The following is a 23,377-nucleotide window of genomic DNA, read 5'->3' on the forward strand; positions in this document are numbered from 1 at the left end:
ATTCTCCTCGTGTCTGCGTGGGTTTCCTCCGGGTGCTCCGGTTTCCTCCCACAGTCCAAAGATGTGCAGGTTAGGTTGATTGGCCATGCTAAAATTGCCCCTTAGTGTCCTGGGATGGGTAGATTAGAGGGATTAGCGGGTAAAATATGTAGGGATATGGGTGTAGGGCCTGGGTGGGATTGTGGTCGGTGCAGACCCGATGGGCCGAATGGCCTCTTTCTGTACTGTAGGGTTTCTATAAAAGTGATGTCACAGGTGGATAGGGTCATAAAGAATGCCTTTGGTACATTGGCCTTTATAAATCAGAGTATCGAGTATAAAAGTTGGAGTGTTATGATAAGGTTATATAAGGCATTGGTGAGGCCGAATTTGGAGTATTGTGTACAGTTTTGGTCACCTAGTTACAGGAAGGATGTAAATAAGGTTGAAAGAGTGCAGAGAAGGTTCACAAGGATGTTGCCGGGACTTGAGAAACTGAGTTACAGAGAGAGATTGAATAGGTTGGGACTTTATTCCTTGGAGCGTAGAAGAATGAAGGGAGATTTGATAGAGGTGTATAAGATTTTGATGGGTATAGATAGAGTGAATACAAGCAGGCTTTTTCCACTGAGGCTAGGGGAGAAAAAAGCCAGAGGGCATGGGTTAAGGGTGAAAGGAGAAAAGTTTAAAGGGAATATTAGGGGGGGCTTCTTCACGCAGAGAGTGGTGGGAGTGTGGAATGAGCTGTCGGATAAAGTGGTAAACACTTTTAACATTTAAGAAAAACTTGGATGGGTTCATGGATGAGAGGGGTGTGGAGGGATATGGTCCAAGTGCAGGTCAGTGGGACTCGGCAAAAAATGGTTCGGCACAGACAAGAAGGGCCAAAAGGCCTGTTTCTGAGCTGTAATTTTCTATGGTTCTATGGTTCTCGAGGAAAATAAAAATATTGCCCATACGTTTTGCCACCATCAGACTAAGTTTTTTTTCTATGGATCTGCTTAAGTTATTTTTATTGCAGCTCAGACAATTCTACATGGTTTCTTATTCCTTACTTTCACCACTCCTTTGATAGCAATCTCCCAGTGCTGTAACTGATATAGATAAGAAATATACCAGCACATATACATTAAATGGGCCAACTATGAGGAATCCCAAAACATTGCCGTGCGGGTGGCATGGTAGCACAGTGGTTAGCACTGATGCCCCATGTGCCAGGAATCCAGCTCAATTCCGGCCTCAGGTGACTGCCTGTGTGGAGTTTGCACGTTCTCCCTCTGTTTACGTGGGTTTCCTCTGGGTGCTCTGATTTCTTTCCACAGTCCACAAATGTGTGGGTCACGTTGATTGGCCATGCTCAATTGCCCCTTAGTGTCAGAGGAATTATCAGGGTAAGCATTTGGGCGTAGGGTGTAGGACCTGGGTGGGATTGTTGTCAGTGCAGGCTCTATGGGCCGAATGGCCTCCTTCTGCGCTGTAAGGATCCTATGATTGGCAACTGGTAAAATTGTCAGCCACGGCGTGGTTCCTGTGGTAAAGCTTTAATATTTGAAATATAATGAAAGTAAAACATTGGGAAAAATATCTGTGAGATATTCGCAATCATAATATTGTGACCATAGGAAACAGCATGATCTGATAGAAGTCTACAAAATATTTACTGGGAAGGACAGGGTGGATAAGGATAAACTGTTTCCACTCGTTGAAGGCTCTAGAACCAGGGGCCATAATCTAAACATTAGGGCCAAATCGCTCAGGAGAGATATTAGAAAATACTTCTCCATGCAGAGAGTGGTGGAGGTTTGGAACTCCCTTCCTCAAATGGTGGTGGATGCTGGTGCAATTGTTAGGTTTAAGTCTGAGATAGACTATTTTTTATTGAATTGGGGGATCAAGGGATATAGGCCCCGGGCAGGTATGTGGAGTGAGGCTACAGATTAGCCATGATCTTATTGCATGGCAGAGCGGACTCAAGGGGCTGAATGGCTGACTCCTGCTCCTATCTTCCTAAACAAACATGGATGGGTGTGACCACCTTTTACTTTTTGATAGTGGAAAAAATGGAGTCTCATTGGTATTTCAACAATGGGTGTGGGAAATTCAGAGATCAAAAAGCCTCTTTAATCCTTCCCATTCTGTTCTCAATCAACATTTCTCCTTTCTCCAGTGATGCCACTATTTGGACAGGGAAACTCAAGTTTGATTGCTATGCTTATAATTACTGTTGCAACAGATGCAAATAGAATTTGCATGCATTCGCCAAGAGGGATTCATGCCTATTGTAATTAGTTCTGTGAATATTTGCAGGGCAGAATATTTTTTTGATATGTGTGCGTGCTTCTGTTTTAAATTCTTGAGAATTAAAGTTTATCCACTTACCAGTTCTCAAGATAAAGCATCTGCCCTGGACTTCACATAAACTTTGTGACTTGCATTGGAAACCTTGGCAATGCTGTCACTTCACAATGTCTACCACTGAAGTAACCTTATATCCACTATACGTGTTATAAATGTAGACAGATATTTTTAACATGGGCTAAACATGGCATATTGGAAGCAAGCAAGCAACTACAGGCAAGTAGGATTAATAAATACACCTGCACTGCTCACTCATAAGCATGTAAGCAGTGTTCTCCAACCTTCCCTTAAAAGTCCAAATATTTTGTTTTTGTTTTTTTAATTTTGTTGAATTGCTTTTGCATTAAAAAGAAGATTGCGGGTCTAACTTTGAAGAGTATGCACGGTAGAAGGAGTCACCCCACAGATTTACTTGGGAGAAATTCTCATTCCAACTTTAGATTTTAAAAGTGATGATGTAATGGGAACATGCAGAATTACTCAAAGCTACACCACCCAGAAAGGCCCCAGGTTTGATGAGTGATTTGTGTTGCATTAGTTTCATTTCAATTGGAGAGCTGCTGAAATTCACCATCATAAAACATAGAACATAGAACATAGAAAAAATACAGCACAAACAGGCCCTTCAGCCCACAAGTTGCGCCGGTCATGTCCCTACCTACCTAGGCTTATATAGGCTTACCTATAACCCTCAATCCTATTAAGTCCCATGTACTCATCCAGAAGTCTCTTAAAAGACCCTATCGAGAGTTTGCCTCCACCACTACTGACGGCAGCCGATTCCACTCATCCACCACCCAGATATTCCCAGATATTCCCAGACCAAGAGAAGGAATATCTTGTAGCTGTCCTATTCATGGTAGCTGTGTAGGAACCCTTCCTGGAAGTCCCCAAATACCATCATTAAATTCTGATAGGATCAGGCATGGCTGTGAAGGTCCTAATGGTCGAATTCACTGCTCTCATTCAATGCCGAGGCTAAACATAGGTAGATGACTGGATGACTGTCACACCTGCCAAATCACCACAGTGTCCACAACACATTGTGTAAGAAGCGATGGTGACAGAAATCCTTTGATTAATAAAATAGTTGCCTATTTTTATGTTCCTACACACTTGTGCAGACAGCGCTGGAAGGGTCAGAATTTTTAATCTTATTTCTGTAATCAGCTCATTATTAATGTTTTGTAATTTGTATCATTTTTTAACAATTGCCAAAGAGGGTGGCAGATTTATTTGCTGAACCTAATATGGATGTTTTGCTTATTTATAGAATATTTGGAATTCAGATTTCATCCCCAGATCTTTAGATTTTTCTCTTCTTGTAAAATCCCACGTTGAAAACCAGTTACTAAATAAATTCTTGATATTAAGGCCTGTGCAGTCTGAACGGATTTTTAAATTCAATCTTGATATGTCGTAGTCCAAAATTCACTTTTGGGCTATTTAAACGGGAGCAATGAATCCTAACATCCTTTAAAGGGAACTGGATAATTAATTGAAAAAAAGAACATTAAAGAAAGAACATTCAAGAAAGGGAATAGGGATAGCCCAGGAAATTACCTGAGTCTAACCTCAGTGGTTGGTAAGTTGATGGAGAAGATCCTGAGGGACAGGATTTATGAACATTTAGAGAAGTTTAGTATGCTCAAAAGTAGTCAGCACGGCTTTGTCAAAGGCAAATCGTGCCTTACGAGCCTGGTGTAGTTCTTTGAAAATGTGACTAAACACATTGACGAAGGAAAAGCGGTAGATGTGGTTTACATGGACTTCAGCAAGGCGTTCGATAAGGTCCCCCATGCAAGACTTCTCGAGAAAGTGAGAGGGCATGGGATCCAAGGGGTTGTTGCCTTGTGGATCCAGAACTGGCTTGCCTGCAGAAGGCAGAGAGTGGTTGTAGATGGGTCTTTTTCTGAATGGAGGTCGGTCACCAGTGGAGTGCCCCAGGGATCTGTTCTGGGACCCTTGCTGTTCGTCATTTCCATAAATGACCTGGATGAGGAAGTGGAGGGATGGGTTGGTAAGTCTGCCGACGACACGAAGGTTGGTGGTGTTGTGGATAGGTTGGAGGGATGTCAGAAGCTGCAGCGTGACATAGATAGGATGCAAGACTGGGCGGAGAAGTGGCAGATGGACTTCAACCTGGATAAATGTGTAGTGGTCCATTTTGGCAAGTCAAATGGGATGAAGGAGCATAATATCAAGGGCAAGACTCTTAGCAGTGTAGAGGATCAGAAGGACCTTGGGGTCCGGGTCCATAGGACTCTTAAATCGGCCTCGCAGGTAGAGGAGGTGGTTAAGAAGGCGTATGGTGTGCTGGCCTTCATCAATCGAGGGATTGAGTTTAGGAGTCGGGAGATAATGATGCAGCTTTATAAGACCCTCGTCAGACCCCACTTGGAGTACTGTGCTCAGTTCTGGTTGCCTCATTACAGGAGGGATGTGGAAATGATTGAAAGGGTGCAGAGGCAATTTACAAGGATGTTGCCTGGATTGGTTGGCATGCCTTATGAGGATAGGTTGAGGGAGCTCGGTCTTTTCTCCTTGGAGAGACGAAGGATGAGAGGTGACCTGATAGAGGTGTACAAGATGTTGAGAGGTATAGATCGGGTGGATTCCCGGAGGCTTTTTCCCAGGGCTGAAATGGCTGCTACGAGAGGACACAAGTTTAAGGTGCTGGGGAGTAGGTACAGAGGAGATGTCGGGGTAAGTTTTTCACTCAGAGGGTGGTGGGTGAGTGGAATCGGCTGCCGTCAGTGGTGGTGGAGGCAAACTCGATAGGGCCTTTTAAGAGACTTCTGGATGAGTACATAGGACTTAATAGGATTGAGGGTTATAGGTAAGCCTATATATAAGCCTAGGTAGGTAGGGACATAACCGGTGCAACTTGTGGGCCGAAGGGCCTGTTTGTGCTGTATTTTTTCTATGTTCTAAAGTATACCAGGTTAGAGCATAGACAGCTCCAGCTGAAAGGCTAACACTGACACATTCATCACAAGTTGAATGAACATAGGAACTGGAGAAGGCCATTTAGCCCCTTTCAGCCTGTTCTACCATGTGGTGAGATCGTGACTGATCTGTGACCTAACTCCAGATGCCCTCCCTCGCCCCCTCTCCCTTGATGGCTTTGGTTAATAAATATCTATCAATCTCATTTTTAAAATTAACAATTAAACTCACATCAGTTGCTGGTAGTGGAAGAGATTTCCAGCTTCTATCACCCTTTGTGGGTAAACATGTTCTGTAATTTGCCTTGAAAGGTCCAGCTCCAATGTTTAATAACATAAGAAATAGAAGCAGGTGTAGGCGATATGGCCCCTTGAGCCTGCTCCGTCATTCAGTGCAATTGTGTCAGATCTTCTCCCTCAAATGCATTTTCTGACTTGATCCCCTTACCTTACTATTCCCTGAAAGACCAAAGACATATCCATCTCATTTAGCCTTAAGAAAAGTCAATGATGGAGCACCCACAACCCCCTGGAGTAGCCAATTCCAAAGACATTTCTCCTCATCTCAGTCATAAGTGATCAATTCCTTGTCCGATACTGTACCATGGTGTTCTGGATTCCCCATCTGGGGGAAACAGCCTCTCACTCTACCCTGTCAGCTTCTCTTCAGAATGCCTCCCTACTTGCCACCTGTAACTCCTGCAACAATATCTGTGTTCCTTGTATAAGTATCGCCAAGTTCTCTCTGAACATTTTTAGACTATTGGGTGAATTTTATGCAGGGCAACGATTGCCCCCCTCCCTGACCAAAATGTCTGTCAGTACCATACCATGATGTGGAGATGCCGGCGTTGGACTGGGGTAAGCACACAACGCAGAATCGCTGAGCAGAAACTGATAGCCAAGTTCCGCACACATGAGGATGGACTCAACCGGGATCTTGGGTTCATGTCACACTATCTGTAACCCCCACGACTTGCCTGGGCTTGCAAAATCTCACTAACTGTCCTGGCTGGAGACAATACACATCTCTTTAACCTGTGCTTAACCCTCTCTCCACTCACATTGTCTGTACCTTTAAGACTTGATTACCATAAGACCATAAGACCATAAGACATAGGAGCGGACGTAAGGCCATTCGGCCCATCGAGTCCACTCCACCATTCAATCATGGTTGATTTCAACTCCATTTACCCGCTCTCTCCCCATAGCCCTTAATTCCTCGAGAAATCAAGAATTTATCAATTTCTGTCTTGAAGACGCTCAACGTCTCGGCCTCCACAGCCCTCTGTGGCAATGAATTCCACAGACCCACCACTCTCTGGCTGAAGAAATTTCTCCTCATCTCTGTTCTAAAGTGACTCCCTTTTATTCTAAGGCTGTGCCCCCGCGTCCTAGTCTCCCCTGCTAATGGAAACAACTTCCCTACGTCCATCCTATCTAAGCCGTTCATTATCTTGTAAGTTTCTATTAGATCTCCCCTCAACCTCCTAAACTCCAATGAATATAATCCCACGATCCTCAGACGTTCATCGTATGTCAGGCCTACTATTCCTGGGATCATCCGTGTGAATCTCCGCTGGACCCGCTCCAGTGCCAGTATGTCCTTCCTGAGGTGTGGGGCCCAAAATTGCTCACAGTACTCCAAATGGGGCCTAACCAGTGCTTTATAAAGCCTCAGAAGTACATCCCTGCTTTTGTATTCCAAGCCTCTTGAGATAAATGACAACATTACATTTGCTTTCTTAATTACGGACTCAACCTGCAAGTTTACCTTTAGAGAATCCTGGACTAGGACTCCCAAGTCCCTTTGCACTTTAGCATTATGAATTTTGTCACCGTTTAGAAAATAGTCCATGCCTCTATTCTTTTTTCCAAAGTGCAAGACCTCGCACTTGCCCACGTTGAATTTCATCAGCCACTTCTTGGACCACTCTCCTAAACTGTCTAAATCTTTCTGCAGCCTCCCCACCTCCTCAATACTACCTGCCCCTCCACCTATCTTTGTATCATCGGCAAACTTGGCCAGAATGCTCCCAGTCCCGTCATCTAGATCGTTAATATATAAAGAGAACAGCTGTGGCCCCAACACTGAACCCTGCGGGACACCACTTGTCACCGGTTGCCATTCTGAGAAAGAACCTTTTATCCCAACTCTCTGCCTTCTGTCTACCTGTAAAGACTCACATTCCAACCATTATCTTGTAAATTGAGTTTGTGTCTTTATATGCCCTGTTTGTGAACACAAGTCCTCACTCACCTGAAGAAGGAGCTTGAGGCTTCGAAAGCTTGTGGCTTGTACTACCACATAAACCTGTTGGACCTTAACCTGGTGTTGTGAGACTTCTTACAGTACCATAGCGACCAGAAACCTGGCTGTCCCACCACCATAGCATGCTCGAACAGCCTTAATTGATTTAGAGTGGGACTGTCTCCCCCCATCTTGGGCAAATTTCTTCCTGAGCGAGGTGCCAGCCAATTGGAATGTTCCAGCAGCACCAGTATTGAGTAGTGGCCATCTCTGGAACTACAAGCAGTCCATGAAGTGTCATGGATGAAGGACTTCACGGGGGGTTTTGGACATGCTTGCCCAGTGAGGAAGGGTAAGGAGGGTCATGGGGACAGCAATGTTTAGAGGCAGGGGGAGATATAAGGGAGGGGAAGGTATGATCTTGGGAGGGATACTCTGATGGCAACAGGAAATGCCCTCAAATGCCCTTCCTGTCTGCCCAGCAACCCCTTCCTACCTGCCCAGCAGCCCCTTTCTGTCTGCCCAGCAGCCCATGCAGTGAAAGCTGTTGGACTGCCCGCCTTGCTTTTGCCTTCCCTTGCTGCACGCATTACAGCAGCAAAGGTGGAATGAAGCCCTTACGTGGCTATTAATTAGACTTGTTTAAAGTCAGTCGATTTGATACCAACTTTACTTCTGGGGTTGCAAGCAGTAGCCCCCCCACCACACCCCACTCTGTAAAATTCAGTCCCATGTGTGGCCTAACTCTCCCCGTTCAACATTATTTTGGAGCTCTGCAGGCATTTGCGGTACCTCAAATTGTGGCACCAATGAGACCAATTTCTCATCCACCGATTACATCGATAATTCGAGTAATCCCCAAGTTTGGGTGTGACTTCCTTTTGATATATCCCAGGGGTCTCCAAACGTTTCAGTACGAGGGCCACATCGTATATTTTACACATTTTCGGGGGCCAAAGAAAAAAAATTAGTTCTATAAATGAATGAATAAAATTTAAATGAATGAATAAGTTTTATTTGGACCATCTTTGTAATCAGCATGATATGATTCAGAACAAAATAGAAATGTGACAATTACGAAGAAACAATGCCATGCTTACACTGAGAAATGACATATAATGAGTAAAAATGTCAAACATTAGCAAATGCTCTGACAAAATAATCAATTACTTAACTGCAGATGAGAAAAGCAGGCTATTCATTTTTAAATTAATTTTATTTACTGAAGTTTTACGAATGTTTGCTTGAAATGAGAATTTGCCCAATTTTGTGGCACACAATAAGAAAAATAAACACGCCCCAAGAAAGAACTTCAGTAAAATAAAGCAAAGAAATTCAAAATAAACTTGAACCATTAATAAAGGTTGAACAAAAATAAATTCAGTCTGCACCTTTCTACACAATTCTGGCAATTGGAGTTTTCAATCATAACCAACAAATCATGAAGTTTTGCACAAGATTAATGGGAATGATGGAACTGCTTTTTTAATTTCAAAATATTGCTGAACTGAGGGTTTCAAGCTTGAGGAGCCAATTATTAGAATGGACTTCAAATGCTCATCAGATAAATTTGCTCGATATTTGGACTTGACATCCTTCATTTTTGAAAATGTTTGTTCACACAGGTACATTGTACCAAAAACTGATACAAATCCACAAGCAAATCGCTTCAAATTTGGAAACTGCTCAGGCTGCAAAGATTTATAAAATTGGATCAGATTTCCTTCTTTATGTTGAAATACTCCCAAGTCAGTTTCAAATGGAAATTATTGATCTCCAATCAGATGACATGCTGAAAGACAAGTATAATCATAGAAATCATAGAAACCCTACAGTGCAGAAGGAGGCCATTCGGCCCATCGAGTCTGCACCGACCACAATCCCACCCAGGCCCTACCCCCACATATTTACCCGCTAATCCCTCTAACCTACACATCCCAGGACTCTAAGGGGCAATTTTTTTTAACCTGGCCAATCAACCTAACCCGCACATCTTTGGACTGTGGGAGGAAACCGGAGCACCCAGAGGAAACCCACACAGACACGAGGAGAATGTGCAAACTCCACACAGACAGTGACCCGAGCCGGGAATCGAACCCGGGACCCTGGAGCTGTGAAGCAGCAGTGCTAACCACTGTGCTACCGTGCCGCTCTTTCCTCCAATCAATTGTCACGCATTGCAGTTTATTCCACTCCAGGTTATATTCTAACACAGTTTTTTGCAATTCTTTGAAGATGTCTTCTCCAGTTACTGTGCTGTGCATGCTATGCACTGATGCTAATTCTTGAGTCACATTAAATTCACTGTCGACGCCACGGATGAATACTAGGAGTTGTGATGTGTCACACACATCAGTTGATTCATCAAGTGCGAGAGAATACAACTGAAAATTTTTTTCTTTGTCTGCAATTTGATGAAATATATTGCTTCCTATACCCTCAATTCTATGAGCAACAGTATTTGGCGCAAGGCTGATGATTTTGAACAGATTTGCTTTTTCTGGGCATAACTCTTCCACTGCTTCCATTATACACTCTTTGATGAGATCTCCATCGGTGAGTGGCTTTCCTCTTTTAGCCAACCCATAAGCTAGTTTGTAACTGGCCCTGGTTAAAGCTTCATTTTCAGTTATCTTCTGTGTAAAAAAAACTTGTTGGGAAAGCAACCTGCGTTGCATTGATTCAAATTTTTCCGAACGCTGTGTTCCTGTGAATTGGGAATAGCTTGGTTCATGTTTGATCTCATAGTGCCGACGTACATTGTACTCCTTCAAAACTGCAACATTTTCATTGCATATGACACATAAGGCTTTATCACCTGCTTGTACAAAGAAGTACTTTACACCCCATTCCTCATTAAACAGGCGGCACTCACTGTCCACTTTTCTTTTCTTTTTTCCTTCCATAACTGAATTGGTCTGAATTGCCGCCATCATTGTCATTGTTCTCGCTCATTTCAGACAGATGGAGTTTACGGATTGGATAAAGCAGCTGTCACTCAGTCAATACAGAGTGGCAATTGGATAACAGATGTCTCAATTGCTGATCGTTTAATGAACTATCAGTCACAGGACGGCAGCGCTGATTGGACAATAGGCCGGTAAAGAGAGCAGGGATTCCCATGGGTCCATCAGACACCACGCAGAGCGGCAGCAAATGTCCGGCCTGTGGCTTCCGTCCCTGCGTCCGGATCCTGAGTCAGCAGCAGGGTTCCGGACGCGGGAGTGTTTTTGGCAGCGGGAATCCTGTCCCGCCCCACTGGCTGTGGGCCAGATGTTAGCCCGCTGCGGGCCGGATGTGGCCCACGGGCCGTAGTTTGGAGACCTCTGATATATCCAAATGTGGTACCTGAAATGTGTGATACCCAGAGTATAGCAAGTAACACCTTGCTTTGGAGCAGATTGGCTCCAGTGCATTTCAAGCTGTTTTCTGAATGCGTTTACATTCTAACCAAAATCTAAATACTTACTTTGATATATCTTAATGACTTGGACTTGGATACACAGGCCTTCATTTCAAAGTTTGCAGATGATACAAAATTCAGAAATGTTGCAAACAATGAGGAGGACTCTGGAGGAAATGGGCTGGTGTAGTGGGCAGACACATTGCAAATTAAATTTAACATTTTGATGCATTTTGGAAGAAAGATTAAGGAAAAGCAATATGGTCCAATTTTTTTTAAGGGGCTGCAGAAAGTGAGCTCTCAGGTTGTATGTATACAAATATTTGAAGGTAACAGGACAAATTGAGAGGCAGTTAACAGATTTGGGGTCCATGGTCTTCTTAATAGAGGAGTATAGAGTGCAAAAGCAAGGCAGTTCTGTAAAGCACTGATTATGTTCAACTTTGGACACCACACTTTAGGAAGGACATCAAGATCTTAAAGAAGACACAATATGGAATTATTAGAATGGTGCCTTGATGAAGGGCTTCAATTATTGAAAAAGACTGAAGAAGTTGTTCATTTTCATTAAGCAGAAAGGGATCAGAGGAGACTTAATAGAAGTGTTCAACTTCATAAGCTATTTTGATAGAGTTAATAAGGAGAAATTGTTTCTCGTGGTCAAAGAATCGGTAACCCCGAAGGCTCAAGTTTAAGGTGATTGACAAAAAAATTCATCTGAGACATGTGGAGATATTGTTTTACACATTGGGCTGTAGTGATCTGAAACACTTGAAGAGAAAAAGTTACAAGGTTGTGGGAAAAGAACAGGAACTGGAACTAATTGGATATCTCCACCACAGAGCCAGCACAGGACACCCATGAGCTGCTGGGTTCCCACTGCGGCGTATCTTCAATTATTCTTGATACTGTTTAAATTGTATCGGGTTTCAGAACCAGTCAAGTGTCACAGTTCTACATGTAGGGACTTTTTCTCTCTTCTTCCCAAAATGAAATTTTATATTGTTGAAATATTAACAGAATTAAAGGAATTTATACAAGTATATTTAGTTAGTGGTGTTGTGAAGAGCTGCAACAGAGGCAACAAGGGTAACAGGAGGGAAGTTTGGCTGGCTGGGTAAGATGTGGCAGAGGCACATCTGTGACTGGGATGATGGAAATAGGCAGCCCATAAGTGGGTGAGTTAAAGAGGTGAAGTGAGGAGAGTGAATCCAGAGAAGCAAATGCAAGGATAAATGAGAGCGAAATTGAAGTTACAAAGAGTGGGAAGTCAGACTGAGAGAGGAAAGCATTGAGGATAAACTTGGCATGGGTTTTGGGTGGACAGGAGAGAATGAGGAATCTTAAAGGAGAAGGGAGAAGAGTACAACAAAGTGAGGCTATCAAAGGAGCAGAAGGTGTGATCGGATTTGGAGGGTCACTGGGCGAGAGTTGGTGATAAGGGTCACACCCAATAGTTGGTGGAAGGTACAACTGGTGTTCGAAATCTATTATTAGTCACAAATAAATTAAACCTCGAGTGGGATGTAACACTCAAAAATGCTCTGACAGATTGATTGCTCTGAAGTCATCTTTGTGAAATTGTGCTTCCAAATTAAACAGAATTAATAGTTATAGAATCCCGACAGCGCAGAAAGAGGCCATTCAGCCCATCGAGTCTGTACCAACCACAATCCCACCCAGGCCCTATTCCTATAACCCCACATATTTACCCTGCTAATCCTCTAACATTAGGGTCAATTTTGCATGGCCAATCAATCTAATCCACACACCTTTGGACTGTGGGAGAAAATCCACGCAGACACGGGGAGAACGTGCAAATTCCACACCGACAGTGACCCAAGGCCGGAATTGAACCCGGGTCCCTGGCGCTGTGCGGCTGCAGTGCTAACCACTGTGCCACCGTTCCACCTTATGTTTTAACTGGTGTCATTTGTGCATCAAAATAGGGTGCAGGCTTACACTCACAGTCGCACCTTTGGCCAAGAGCCATTTCAGCCTGGCCATAATTGTCAGAAGATTTTAGAAAATAGCTGAGACTGATCTATAACATCGTGCCTGTTTCAGACGCTGTGTATCTTACACCCTGTGAAAACAAAGAAAGACTTCAATATTTCCCTTCTCGTTGTGTTTCTGGTTTGGGATATCAGTCCAGGCTTCGCTTGCACAAACATGCGATGGGCAATCTTGACAGTCAGGCATCTTTCTGCTGTCCTGGGATGGTAATGTGCGAAGAAAAGAAACACCTTTCCAATGAAGGTGTCAACATCAAATATTACATTTACTTTTCATGGTTTATTTTATTTTGAAAGGGATGGCAACTTGAGCCCTGTACGCTGCAATTTCCTGTCATTTGGAATAACATTTTTTTAAAATGAAGCATGAATTCTCACCATTCCGTGACTTTGGAAGTGGTCTCTCTGATGCTCCTTGAAAGGCACCACTGGGAAGCAAGCATGGTTCACATGATGTCGATCTAAGTTTCCAAGACAGCACTGAGACATGGGGTGGTTACCACCAGTGTTGGAGTGAAAGCTGAGATGTTGGGCATTAGATGCTGCAATCTGGCCTGACGTGCGAGCTGCAGATGGTGTAACCATGGTTCTCTTACTTTACACCTGAGTGGTTGAGTCTGTTAGAGCAGTAATGGAATTGGTCACCACTTCCATGTTGGAAAGGTTTCAAGATCATACCCTCTGCTGCGTTGGAGCTGTATACCCCCATGATTCCTGACAGTGACAGGTCTACCATCTAACTGGCATCTTGAGTCCAACCTCATCAGCGTTCCCAGATATGCCGCTCCATGGAAGTCCTCATCTAGGTTCCCTCATCTGGAACTTCACCCTTCGATGATCCAGCACATGTGCTATCCTTCCTCCCAGCCCAGCTATAGCCCACTCATGCCCGGTGATTCGCCACATGCAGATCTCAACTCTACAGCAGCCTCTAAGGCATGTGCAGTGTTAGTATCTGAGCTGGTGTTTCCAACTTTCTAATGAAGTGACCAATCTTCTTCATCAGTGCCATGGTGTTGTCCTCTCTCTTCCTCCTGTGGCTGTTGTGGATGTGCAGGTAGAAGCTCTTGGGTATCTGAAAGCATCAGATCATAAGCGGGAGGTTGGTGTGGGGGTGAGGTGTAAAGTAAGGTGTAAATGCTTACACCATTTGCAGTTTGCACGTAAGGCCAGATTGCAGCATGAGGATGAGATGGAAGTTGAGAAGGGACATAAGATAATAACACACCATCAATCTGAACGCTTTCATGCTGTCAGATGCTAAAGCTCTGTTGCAGTCAAGGAACATTTTCTCCATCAAGTGGGCAGGCTGTTACCAATGGAGTGGCACAGAATCAGTGTTGGGATGTCAGCTATTTACAACCTGTACTAATGACTTAGACAAAGTGACAGAGATTGATGTATCAAAGTTTGGTGATGACATAAAGCGAGGTGAAAACGCAGAAAGGTTGCAAAGATACAGACAGGTTCTGTGAGTGGGCAACAAGATGGTAGATGGAGCATAATGTAGGGAAATCTGAGGTTATTTACATTGGTTATAAGGATAGAAAAGCAGAATATTTTTTCAAAGGCAGGATACCAGTTAATGTTGATCTGACGAAGGGTCATCCAAACTTGAAACATTAGCTCTATTCTCTCTCCACAGATGCTGTCCCATCTGCTGAGATTTTCCAGCATTTTCTGTTTATGTTTCAGATTCCAGCATCCGCAGTGTTTTGTTTTTATCTGTCAATGTTGATGTTCAGAGAGATTTGAGTGTGCACATAAAAGAAACACAGGAAGTTAGCACATTAGCCTTTATTTCAAGGGGATTGGAATACAAGAATAGTGACATCTTGCTGCACTTATATAGGACATTGGCAGACCACACCTGGAACGTTACGTGCAGTTTTCACCTTTATAATGTAAGCAATATTATACTTGCATTGGAGGCTGTAGAGGGGAGGATAACTAAATTGGTCCCCAAGATGATTGGGTTGTCCTATGATAACATCCATGTTAACTCTGTTTCTCCCTCCACAGAAGCTGCCAAATCTGCTGAATACTTCCAAAATCTTTTGCTTTTATACCTTGCATTGACATTCCTGGCTACTCGTTCCCACTTCTTTCGGAGGGTGTCCTTGAGTGCCTCCTGTCCCCTCCCCTACAAACATAGTGCCTCTCCTCCCATCAGCCTCCATGTATAAGGCCTTCAGTGTCACATCCATCACCCATGGAGCCTGCTTTCTGCCTGGCCTTCCATTTGACTGGTCTCCAATTCCAGCAGTAACAGAAAGCAGCAGCCTCCTTACATTCAATGGTTTTCCCCTTTAAAAGGGGCAGACTGCCTTGAAGAGGTAGAATTGCCACTCTTCTCTTTTTTACTTACCCTGGTCAGGAGCCCACATCTTACACACAATCTTCTGTCTTGGGCCTGGTGAGAAATGTGCCGAGCTCCAGGTTCCTGTGGTTTTCCAGTGCAGGGGAGTAACACTGAGGGAAGTGAAGCTGCGCCCCATTTTTATGGCACTAATCACCATAAAGCAGCTAGTCCAATGGTCCCAACCACTTTTTAAAAGCCAGACAAAGGCTAATTGTCTAAGGTAATTGGGTGAGGGATTAGGGTGCTTCTTGGGAGGGGAAGGTTGGGTGGTCAGGGAGGGCGTAGGAATGGTCGGGAGGGTAGAATGAATTAGGAGGGTTTGGTAGTCAGCCACAATGTTGGGGTGGTAGTTGGGGGGTGGGGGATATTCGATGGGTGGGGAGGTTAGTCAGTGGTGTAGTTGGAGTGGTGTAAGGGTAGTCAGCGTGTTGGGGGTAGTTGGGGGTCAGGAGGCAAGTTAAGGGCGGGGGTAGGGCTAAAAAGTGGTAGTTGATGCTGGGATAAAGTCAGAGGAATGGGGTATAGTTGAGGAAGTGAGAGGTAATCAGGAGGTGAGGGGAAGTTGAGGGAGTCAGCAGAGCAGTCAAGGAGGTCCAGGGTGTAGTTGGGGGTGGGAGGAGTAGTCAGGGGAGTTGGAGTTTGTTGGGGGGTTGGAAGGGAAGTTGGGACAGGGGCATTGGTTGGAGGATAATCCTGGAGTTGTTGTGAAGGGCAGCCGGGGTGTGGAGAGGGTGCCAGTAGTTGTCGGGTCAGGGGGATGTCAGGGAGTCAGGAGGGTAGTTGGGAGGTGTGAGGGGAGTTGTGTGGGTGAGCGGGTTTTTGGGGATTTAAGAGCGTACCATGGGGGTGGAGGGTTAATCAGAGGGTTGGGAGGGTTGCCAATGAGTGAAGGGCAGTTGGGGGTAGGTCATTGGGAAGGTGGTGGATAGTCAAGAAGTCAGAAGAGCAGCCGATTGGTTAGTTGAGAGATCCTCCAGTAGGAGCAGGTGTCAGAGAGTTGCGAGGTTAGGCGAGTGGGTGGGGGGGGGGGGGGGGGGGGGGGGGGCAGGGGAAGGGGGGGTGTGGGTGGGAAGCGCGAGGACATAGTCGGGGAAGGAGGTTGAAGGGGTAGTCAGGGGCTCTGGGAGCAGGTCACTACCATAGTTACCCAGGGGTAGAAGTGGTTTAATCCTTCTAACCGTTCCCAGGTAACTCGGTAGCACAGTAGTTAGCACTGCTACCTCACAGCTCCAGGGACCTGGGTTCAATTCCCAGTTTGGGTCACTGTCTGTGTGGAGTTTGCATGTTCTCCCCCTGTCTGCGTGGGTTTCCACCGGGTGCTCCGGTTTCCTCCCACAGGCTGAAAGACGTGCTGGTTAGGTGGATTGGCCATGCTAAATTCTCCCTCAGTGTACCCGAATAGGCACTGGAGTGTGGCAACTAGGGGATTTTCACAGTAACTTCACTGCAGTGTAAATGTAAGCCTACTTGTGATGAATAAATAAATATTCTGTTCAGAGATCCATCAGAAGTCTCTGGTTTAGACCAGAGTATGAGATGATTCCCAGTGCAGAGTAGTTGCCTATCGGAAGAATGAACTTCCCAGGTAATTCCCAAGCAGTCCTTGTGGTGGGGATTTCCAGATGATGGGGGAAGGGGCATGCCCCAGCACTTCTTATGGGGTATCTCCTGGGCATGAACCCCACCACCCCCGGGCAATGGAAGTTCTGGGCCTTAGCATTTTTCTGCTTGGAACACACGAAGACAATCTTTTCTCATGGTACTACATTACACGAGCTGAAACTTTACTGCTCCGCCTGCCACAGGAATTGGAGAGGGTGAGGGTAAGACAATGGGAATCTCTATTGACCTTGGACAGGATTTTACCATTTCAGGACAAGCTAGGCCGTAAAATTCCACCCATGGTATATGTTAATGAAAATGAAGTTTAAGTTTATTTATTAGTGTCACAAGTAGGCTTACATTAACACTGCAATGAAGTTACTGTGAAAATCCCCGAGTGGCCACACTCCTGCACCTGTTTGGGCACACTGAGGGAGAATTTAGCATGGCCAACGCACCTAACCAGCACGTCTTTCAGACTGTGGGAGGAAACCGGAGCACCCGGAGGAAACTCATGCAGATATGGGGAGAACATGCAGACTCCGCACAGACAGACAGTGACCCAAGCCGGGAATCGAACCCAGGTCCCTGGCACCGTGAGGAAGTAATGCTGATCACTGTGCCACCGGATAGTGGAGAAATGACAAGAATGGAGAGTAAATAGAAGGTTCAGTATTTCGAAAACAATGTCGTCTTCGCAGTTTAAGTATTTGTACTTTGTGACATATCAGAATAACACTATTTGTGAAATAAATATTTGTGTAAACTCGAAATTAAATTAAAACATTGCTACAGCTTTAATTGTAGGCACGTCATGTTCTAAAGATTAATAGCTCCACCCGTCTTACCTTATACAGAAGCCACATGAGTCTGCCTATTTGTAGCAATCATTCAGAAAATGGCCAGCTGAACTGCCAGGGGATAAAGTGAACATTGATGTTTGTCAGCTTTTCTCTTTGGAAATACTGGGTACTTCTAGCATTAGAAATGTTAGCTCTTTCTACCCTGTGGTGCACAACGTCCAGCTCCTTCCCATCGTAGAGGCAGAATGAAGTCTACAGCCAATATCCAGTCCTGCCAAGCAAAGCCTGTCGCTTCTGATATCGAGGAAGTTGAAAGCGGGAGTGAGAGCAGTCAGAATGACAGCACTGGGCAAAAGAAGAGGAAGATCCATTCAACCGGTATTAACAAACAACGGCAAGCAGCAAATGCAAGAGAACGGGACAGAACCCACAGCGTAAACACGGCGTTCACAGCTCTGAGGACTCTCATTCCCACCGAACCAGCAGACCGCAAACTATCGAAGATAGAGACTCTGCGCTTGGCCTCCAGTTACATTTCCCATCTGGCAAATGTCCTTCTCCTGGGAGAGGACTGTCTGGACGGGCAGCCCTGTCTAAAATATCGAGCTGTCATGCAAGGCAGCAATAGCGATGTAAATACCGCAGCACCCAGACCTATATGCACCTTCTGTCTTAGTAATCAGAGGAAAACGGTGAGATTTCTGAACATGTTATTAGCTTATTTTGAAACTTTGAGCTTTGTCTTTGGAGTCACTTTCAAGTAATATTAGCACTGCAAAGATGTTTAGAAAATTGAAGTTATTGCCACACTTTTTTGCTATTTGCAATCTTTAAAACAAATCGAGGTTTTCACCAAAGTTGAAGAATTGACGGAATTTTCTGCTAGCAGAAATTTCTTAAAGAAATTAAGTTTAAGAATGTATTTAGTGGAACTTGCTTTGCATAATTGTTCCATACATATATATTTTCAGCTTAGAGAAGGGGAAAAGCACCTTACTGTTTGACGTTTACGAGGACATCCGACTGGATGAGATGCACAACTCCTACTGCACTGACTGTGAATAAGCGCAAAGGCAATTTGCTGCACTGATATGTTTACAGGATGCATTATTTATTGAAATATAGAACTTTACTGTTCTAGATTTGTCCATAAGAGGATGTCTATTTACACTTTCTGTTTACAATGTGAATTTTCAAATCAGGGTGTTCTGTCAATGAAACCTAACACTGTGAGCAAAGCTGCACCTGGCATTGCAGTTATTTTTAGGGACAGAAATGTTAAACCTCAGCATCTTCAACCTAAGGCACAGTTGTGGCGCTCAGACCAATGTCACATGATGTAACTTGAGCAAACACATATAGTATCTCCTGTCAGCGTGGTCTTCACAACACATCAGCACCAGGTCCCAGCAGCCAATACCAGGCCATGTCCTTCAGTGCTAAAATAACAGGGGAAATATCTGTCCACAACAAACGTGTTGCTGACCTCACTAGATTAGAGATTAAAATAAATCTGAATGTATTTTAAAGGAAGATTGTTTGCTACTAGCCTAAATTGTAACAGTGTTCCTAAATTTATACCTCTTAAAGGCGACTGTAGTTTCCTTTCCGACATAAAATGACACTGAAATATTGTGTACTACGTTGGAATAAACTGGTTTGAGGTGGGGTTTCAATGGCCCAGTGGTATTATCGCTAGACTATTAATCCTGAAATTTAGCTAATGTTCTGGGGACCCAGGTTCCAATCCCACCACGGCAGATGGTGAAATTCAATTTTAAAAAGATCTGGAATTAAGAATCTACCGATGACCATGAAACAAGTGTCGATTGTCAGAAAAACCCATCTGGTTCACTAATGTCCTTTAGGGAAGGAAATCTACCGTCCTTACCCAGTCTAGCCTACATGTGACTCCAGAGCTACGACAATATGGTTGGCTCTTAACTGCCCTCGGGCTACTAGGGGTGGGCAATAAATGCTGGCCAGCCAGAGACGCCCATGTCCCGCGAATGATTTATAAAAAAGGTACTTCAGGAAATTAATGATTAAAATAACAGCTTTCTTCCAACTGTGTGTATTGTAAATTGCAATGTAACTACTTGATGGTTTTATTTTGATTAAATGCTGCTATTAAATTGGTTGGGGACTGATAGGGGGAGGGGGAAGGGGAGGCAAAGCTAGGTTTGCCTATTTTCTACACTGCACTCAAAGTGTTCAACTGCTCACTTGGACAGCAATACAGAATGGTGCAAAAAACAAAACCCCAGCTGATTCCAACAGCTGACTGCTGTATCCACCATGTTGGTGAGAATGATGGAAGAACAGGGATTGTACATAGTAGCATTCCACCTGAAATGTAATTAATTTTGTAACGCGCTTCTTCGAAGAACCATGATCTGTAGTTTTGCAATCAGACTTTCATCCCTTGAAGATAGGAATCATTTTTCAAGTTAACTGTTTTGTGGTACAGCATTCCAGCTGTCCTGTTGGCAACTTGGTTCGACATACATTTTGGAATCAACCAATTTATCAAAATGTTCTTCAACACTAAAGTGAGTGATGGGAGTACAAGATGCATCAGCTCACCTCCCTTCAGTGTCGTGCTGTTTGTTGCTGAGAGCAACACACAAATAAGAAAAGATGAATTAACCTTCTACAATGAACTGTCTATGCATGGAGCAGCACAGGGCATCACTCACTCACTCTAACTTGCTTTGCTCTGAGCTTGAAGCACTTCTTCCTCTCAGGTCCAACCCCATTATCATCACTGAACCTGTTGAAAAGGGTAGCACTATTTCTGTTTGGTGAACCAACCTCTACCTTGCAGAAGGTGAATGGCAACTCCCTGATACTTCCCCCTGCCTCCTCTGGACCCTGGCGTCACCACTGAACACCATCATTATTTCCATAGCTGTCACTGACCTTATCACCTCTGGACATCTTCCCTCTACATCCTGCAACCTTATATTCCCCAACCTGGCCAACCTCTACCTCCTTCACACAAATCGGACTGCACTGATAAACCCATCCTATCATTTCATTCGTGGAACTGGTATCTTCCTGTCTGGACTCGATTATTTGTTCCCTTTTGGCTTGTGACACTTCTGATCCACGATGTCATTTTATCAGTTTTCACCTTCCTGGTCCTAACTGTCTCCTTTTCACAGGATGAACTGAAAGTTCTCCATTTCTTCCTTAACAGAGGCCCAGCTACTCCCCATTCTCCAACACTTGACTGAACTCGTCACATTAGAGAATTCATATGGGCCTTAGCCATATTTCCTTTCTCATGGGATACGTGGAACATTTTTTGTTCCAGCCTAACATAGGTTATCTCCCCCGTCATTTCTTCCAGCCCAGTGTTTGGTGCCATTTCCTGCTCTCAAACCGAACTGGGAAAAGTTTATCCAATTTGCTTCCAGTTTTCACCCTTTCCTCTTCTCCACATGGTTACTTCTGACTCTTGCATTGTTCTTTTCCCTTCCTCAATTTACCTCTCTCCATTTGTCGGGATAGTCCAACATCCACTCTCCTTTCCATATGGACTGTATCTCAACCTCTCAGTTTCTCCAACATCTGGTGATGCTACCTTGTTTTAGAGAAGTTTTCATATCTCTTCAATCGATGGATCGCCTCTTGGGCCAGTGAATTTGTCTGTTCAAAAGTTAATTTATTAGTCACAAGTAAGGCTTACATTAACACTGCAATGAAGTTACTGTGAAATTCCCCTCGTCGCCACACTCCAGCGCCTGTTCAGGTCAATGCACCTAACCAGCACGTCTTTCAGAATGTGGGAGGAAACCCACGCAGACACGGGGAGAACGTGCAAACTCCACACAGACAGTGACCCAAGCCGGGAATTGAACCTGGGTCCCTGGCGCTGTGAGGCAGCAATGCCAACCATTGTGCCACTGTGCCACCCATCTACTCTTACCCCTTCCTTTCCCTCACAGAGACTCGGAAACAGGGTCACCTGTTCCACTACTTTCATCCTGTCAGAGTCTGCATTTAACGGATCATCCTCCATCATTTCCTCCACCTCCAGCATGATGTCACCACCAAACACATCTTTCGCTCCCATCCACCTTCTGCCTCCTGCAGGAACCGTTCCCTTTGTGACACCTGGTACATTCTTCAGTCACCTGCAACAGCCACCACCCACTCACCCTCCATTTCGTATGGTACATTTTTAGGCAAGCATAGAAGCCTCTTTGCCTCTTCCGTTCCCAACGTCCAAGGTCCCAAATATTTCTTCCAGTGACTCACTTGTACTTCTTTCGATGTATTGTACTCACTGTTCACAACGTAATCTCCTCTATACTGGGAAAACCAAGCACAGATTTCACAACACCTCCATTCAGTTTTTAAGTGTGACCCCCCTAGCCTCTGCTCACCTGTCATTTAATACTCTATTCCTGCTCTGACCACTCTGTCTTCAGCCTGATATGCTGTCACAATGATGCTTAACATAAGGTATAAATAACCTCACCGCATCATTTGGTTAAGGACTTTATTGTCTTTTTTTGGTCTCAGCACTGTTAGTTGCAGTTCATAAGCTCTGCCCTTATCTTTTGGGGGTAGCCATTGGTCCTGATTCTGTTATGCCCATTTACACCATTTATTTCTTTACCCATCCCACTACCATTTCTTTGGACTTGCACCATCAAACCTTTTGTCATTTAATCTCTCCCACCTTCCACCCTGTCACAGACCTCGCCCTTTGCCCTTTACTCCGGCGTCTTTCCCTTGCTTAAAACCTATTACTAAGCTAGCGTTTTCCAGCTCTGACGAAAGGTAACCAATATGAAAAATCAACTGTTTCTTTCTTCACAGATGCTGTTTGACCTGCTGAATATTTCCAGCATTTCCTGCTTCCATTTCAGATTTCCCACATATTTTGCTTTTAGCCCCATAATGATTCGATCCAGTATCATGACCTGGATAAAATTAGCCCAGATTGGATGTACAGATTAAAACAAGTTCTAACTTTATTATGTATAGATGGAACAAGTTTTACTTTTATGCACAAGTCACCATGATTTATTTGTCACATGGTTTTATATTGGGAATATTATATATCTCAGGTAAATGTGTTTTAAAACGTCTGGTAAAATTTATATGTGCATTTGTATGAAAAAAAATTAGCATGCAGTCTTCCTCTAAAGATAAGGTTATTTTCTTAAATGTTACTTATTTAACAATTATGCAAATAAAATACTTTTATTCAGACTGACTTACATTTTAATTATCTTCATCTGTTACATAGAAACAGAGAGGCCAGAATTTTATCACCTCGCCCGCCACAGGAAACAGAGCGGGCGAGGAGCAGAATGTGGAAAGGTCCGTTGACCTTGGGTGGGATTTTATGGTTTCGGGATGAGAGAGGCCAGAAAATCCCACCCATAAACTTTACAGGATGGAAGGAGGGTCAAATCAACAAGAGATATCCAGCCTAATCCAGCTTTTATTGTGTTGCCCTATTGGTCATAGAACTTCAAGTGCATATCCAAGTGTTTTTTAAATGTGATGAGGATTTTTGCCTTTACTATCCATTCAGGTAATGAGTTCTCACCAAACCTCTGCTAACTACTTTAAATCAACGCTCCCTGATTAAGCCCTAGTCTATAATATGCCACAGTTTATATTATGCCAATGA

At 44.1% G+C, this 23,377-nt stretch overlaps 1 protein-coding gene across 6 annotated transcripts in view; it reads right to left on the bottom strand.

The window, feature by feature from the left end:
* The window catches only part of LOC144503551 (general transcription factor II-I repeat domain-containing protein 2-like), a 114,449-nt gene extending 91,501 nt beyond the window's left edge, over positions 1 to 22,948 (bottom strand). For 3 of the 6 annotated variants that reach the window (XR_013499508.1, XR_013499507.1, XR_013499506.1), the window contains exon 1: positions 18,719 to 22,948. Coding sequence is in view for 1 of the 6 variants with exons in the window: in XM_078228020.1 (XP_078084146.1) it covers positions 9,465 to 10,478 (1,014 nt within the window). In the remaining 5 variants the exon portion in view is untranslated. Of the gene's footprint in view, positions 1 to 9,442; positions 14,680 to 17,766; positions 18,284 to 18,718 lie in introns of those variants that run through there. The other 3 variants (XM_078228020.1, XR_013499510.1, XR_013499509.1) reach the window with 3 other exon arrangements.
* Between the last annotated feature and the right edge of the window lie 429 nt (positions 22,949 to 23,377).

This window comes from Mustelus asterias, chromosome 14 (assembly GCF_964213995.1).
Source record: "Mustelus asterias chromosome 14, sMusAst1.hap1.1, whole genome shotgun sequence".
Taxonomy (NCBI): Eukaryota; Metazoa; Chordata; class Chondrichthyes; order Carcharhiniformes; family Triakidae; genus Mustelus; species Mustelus asterias.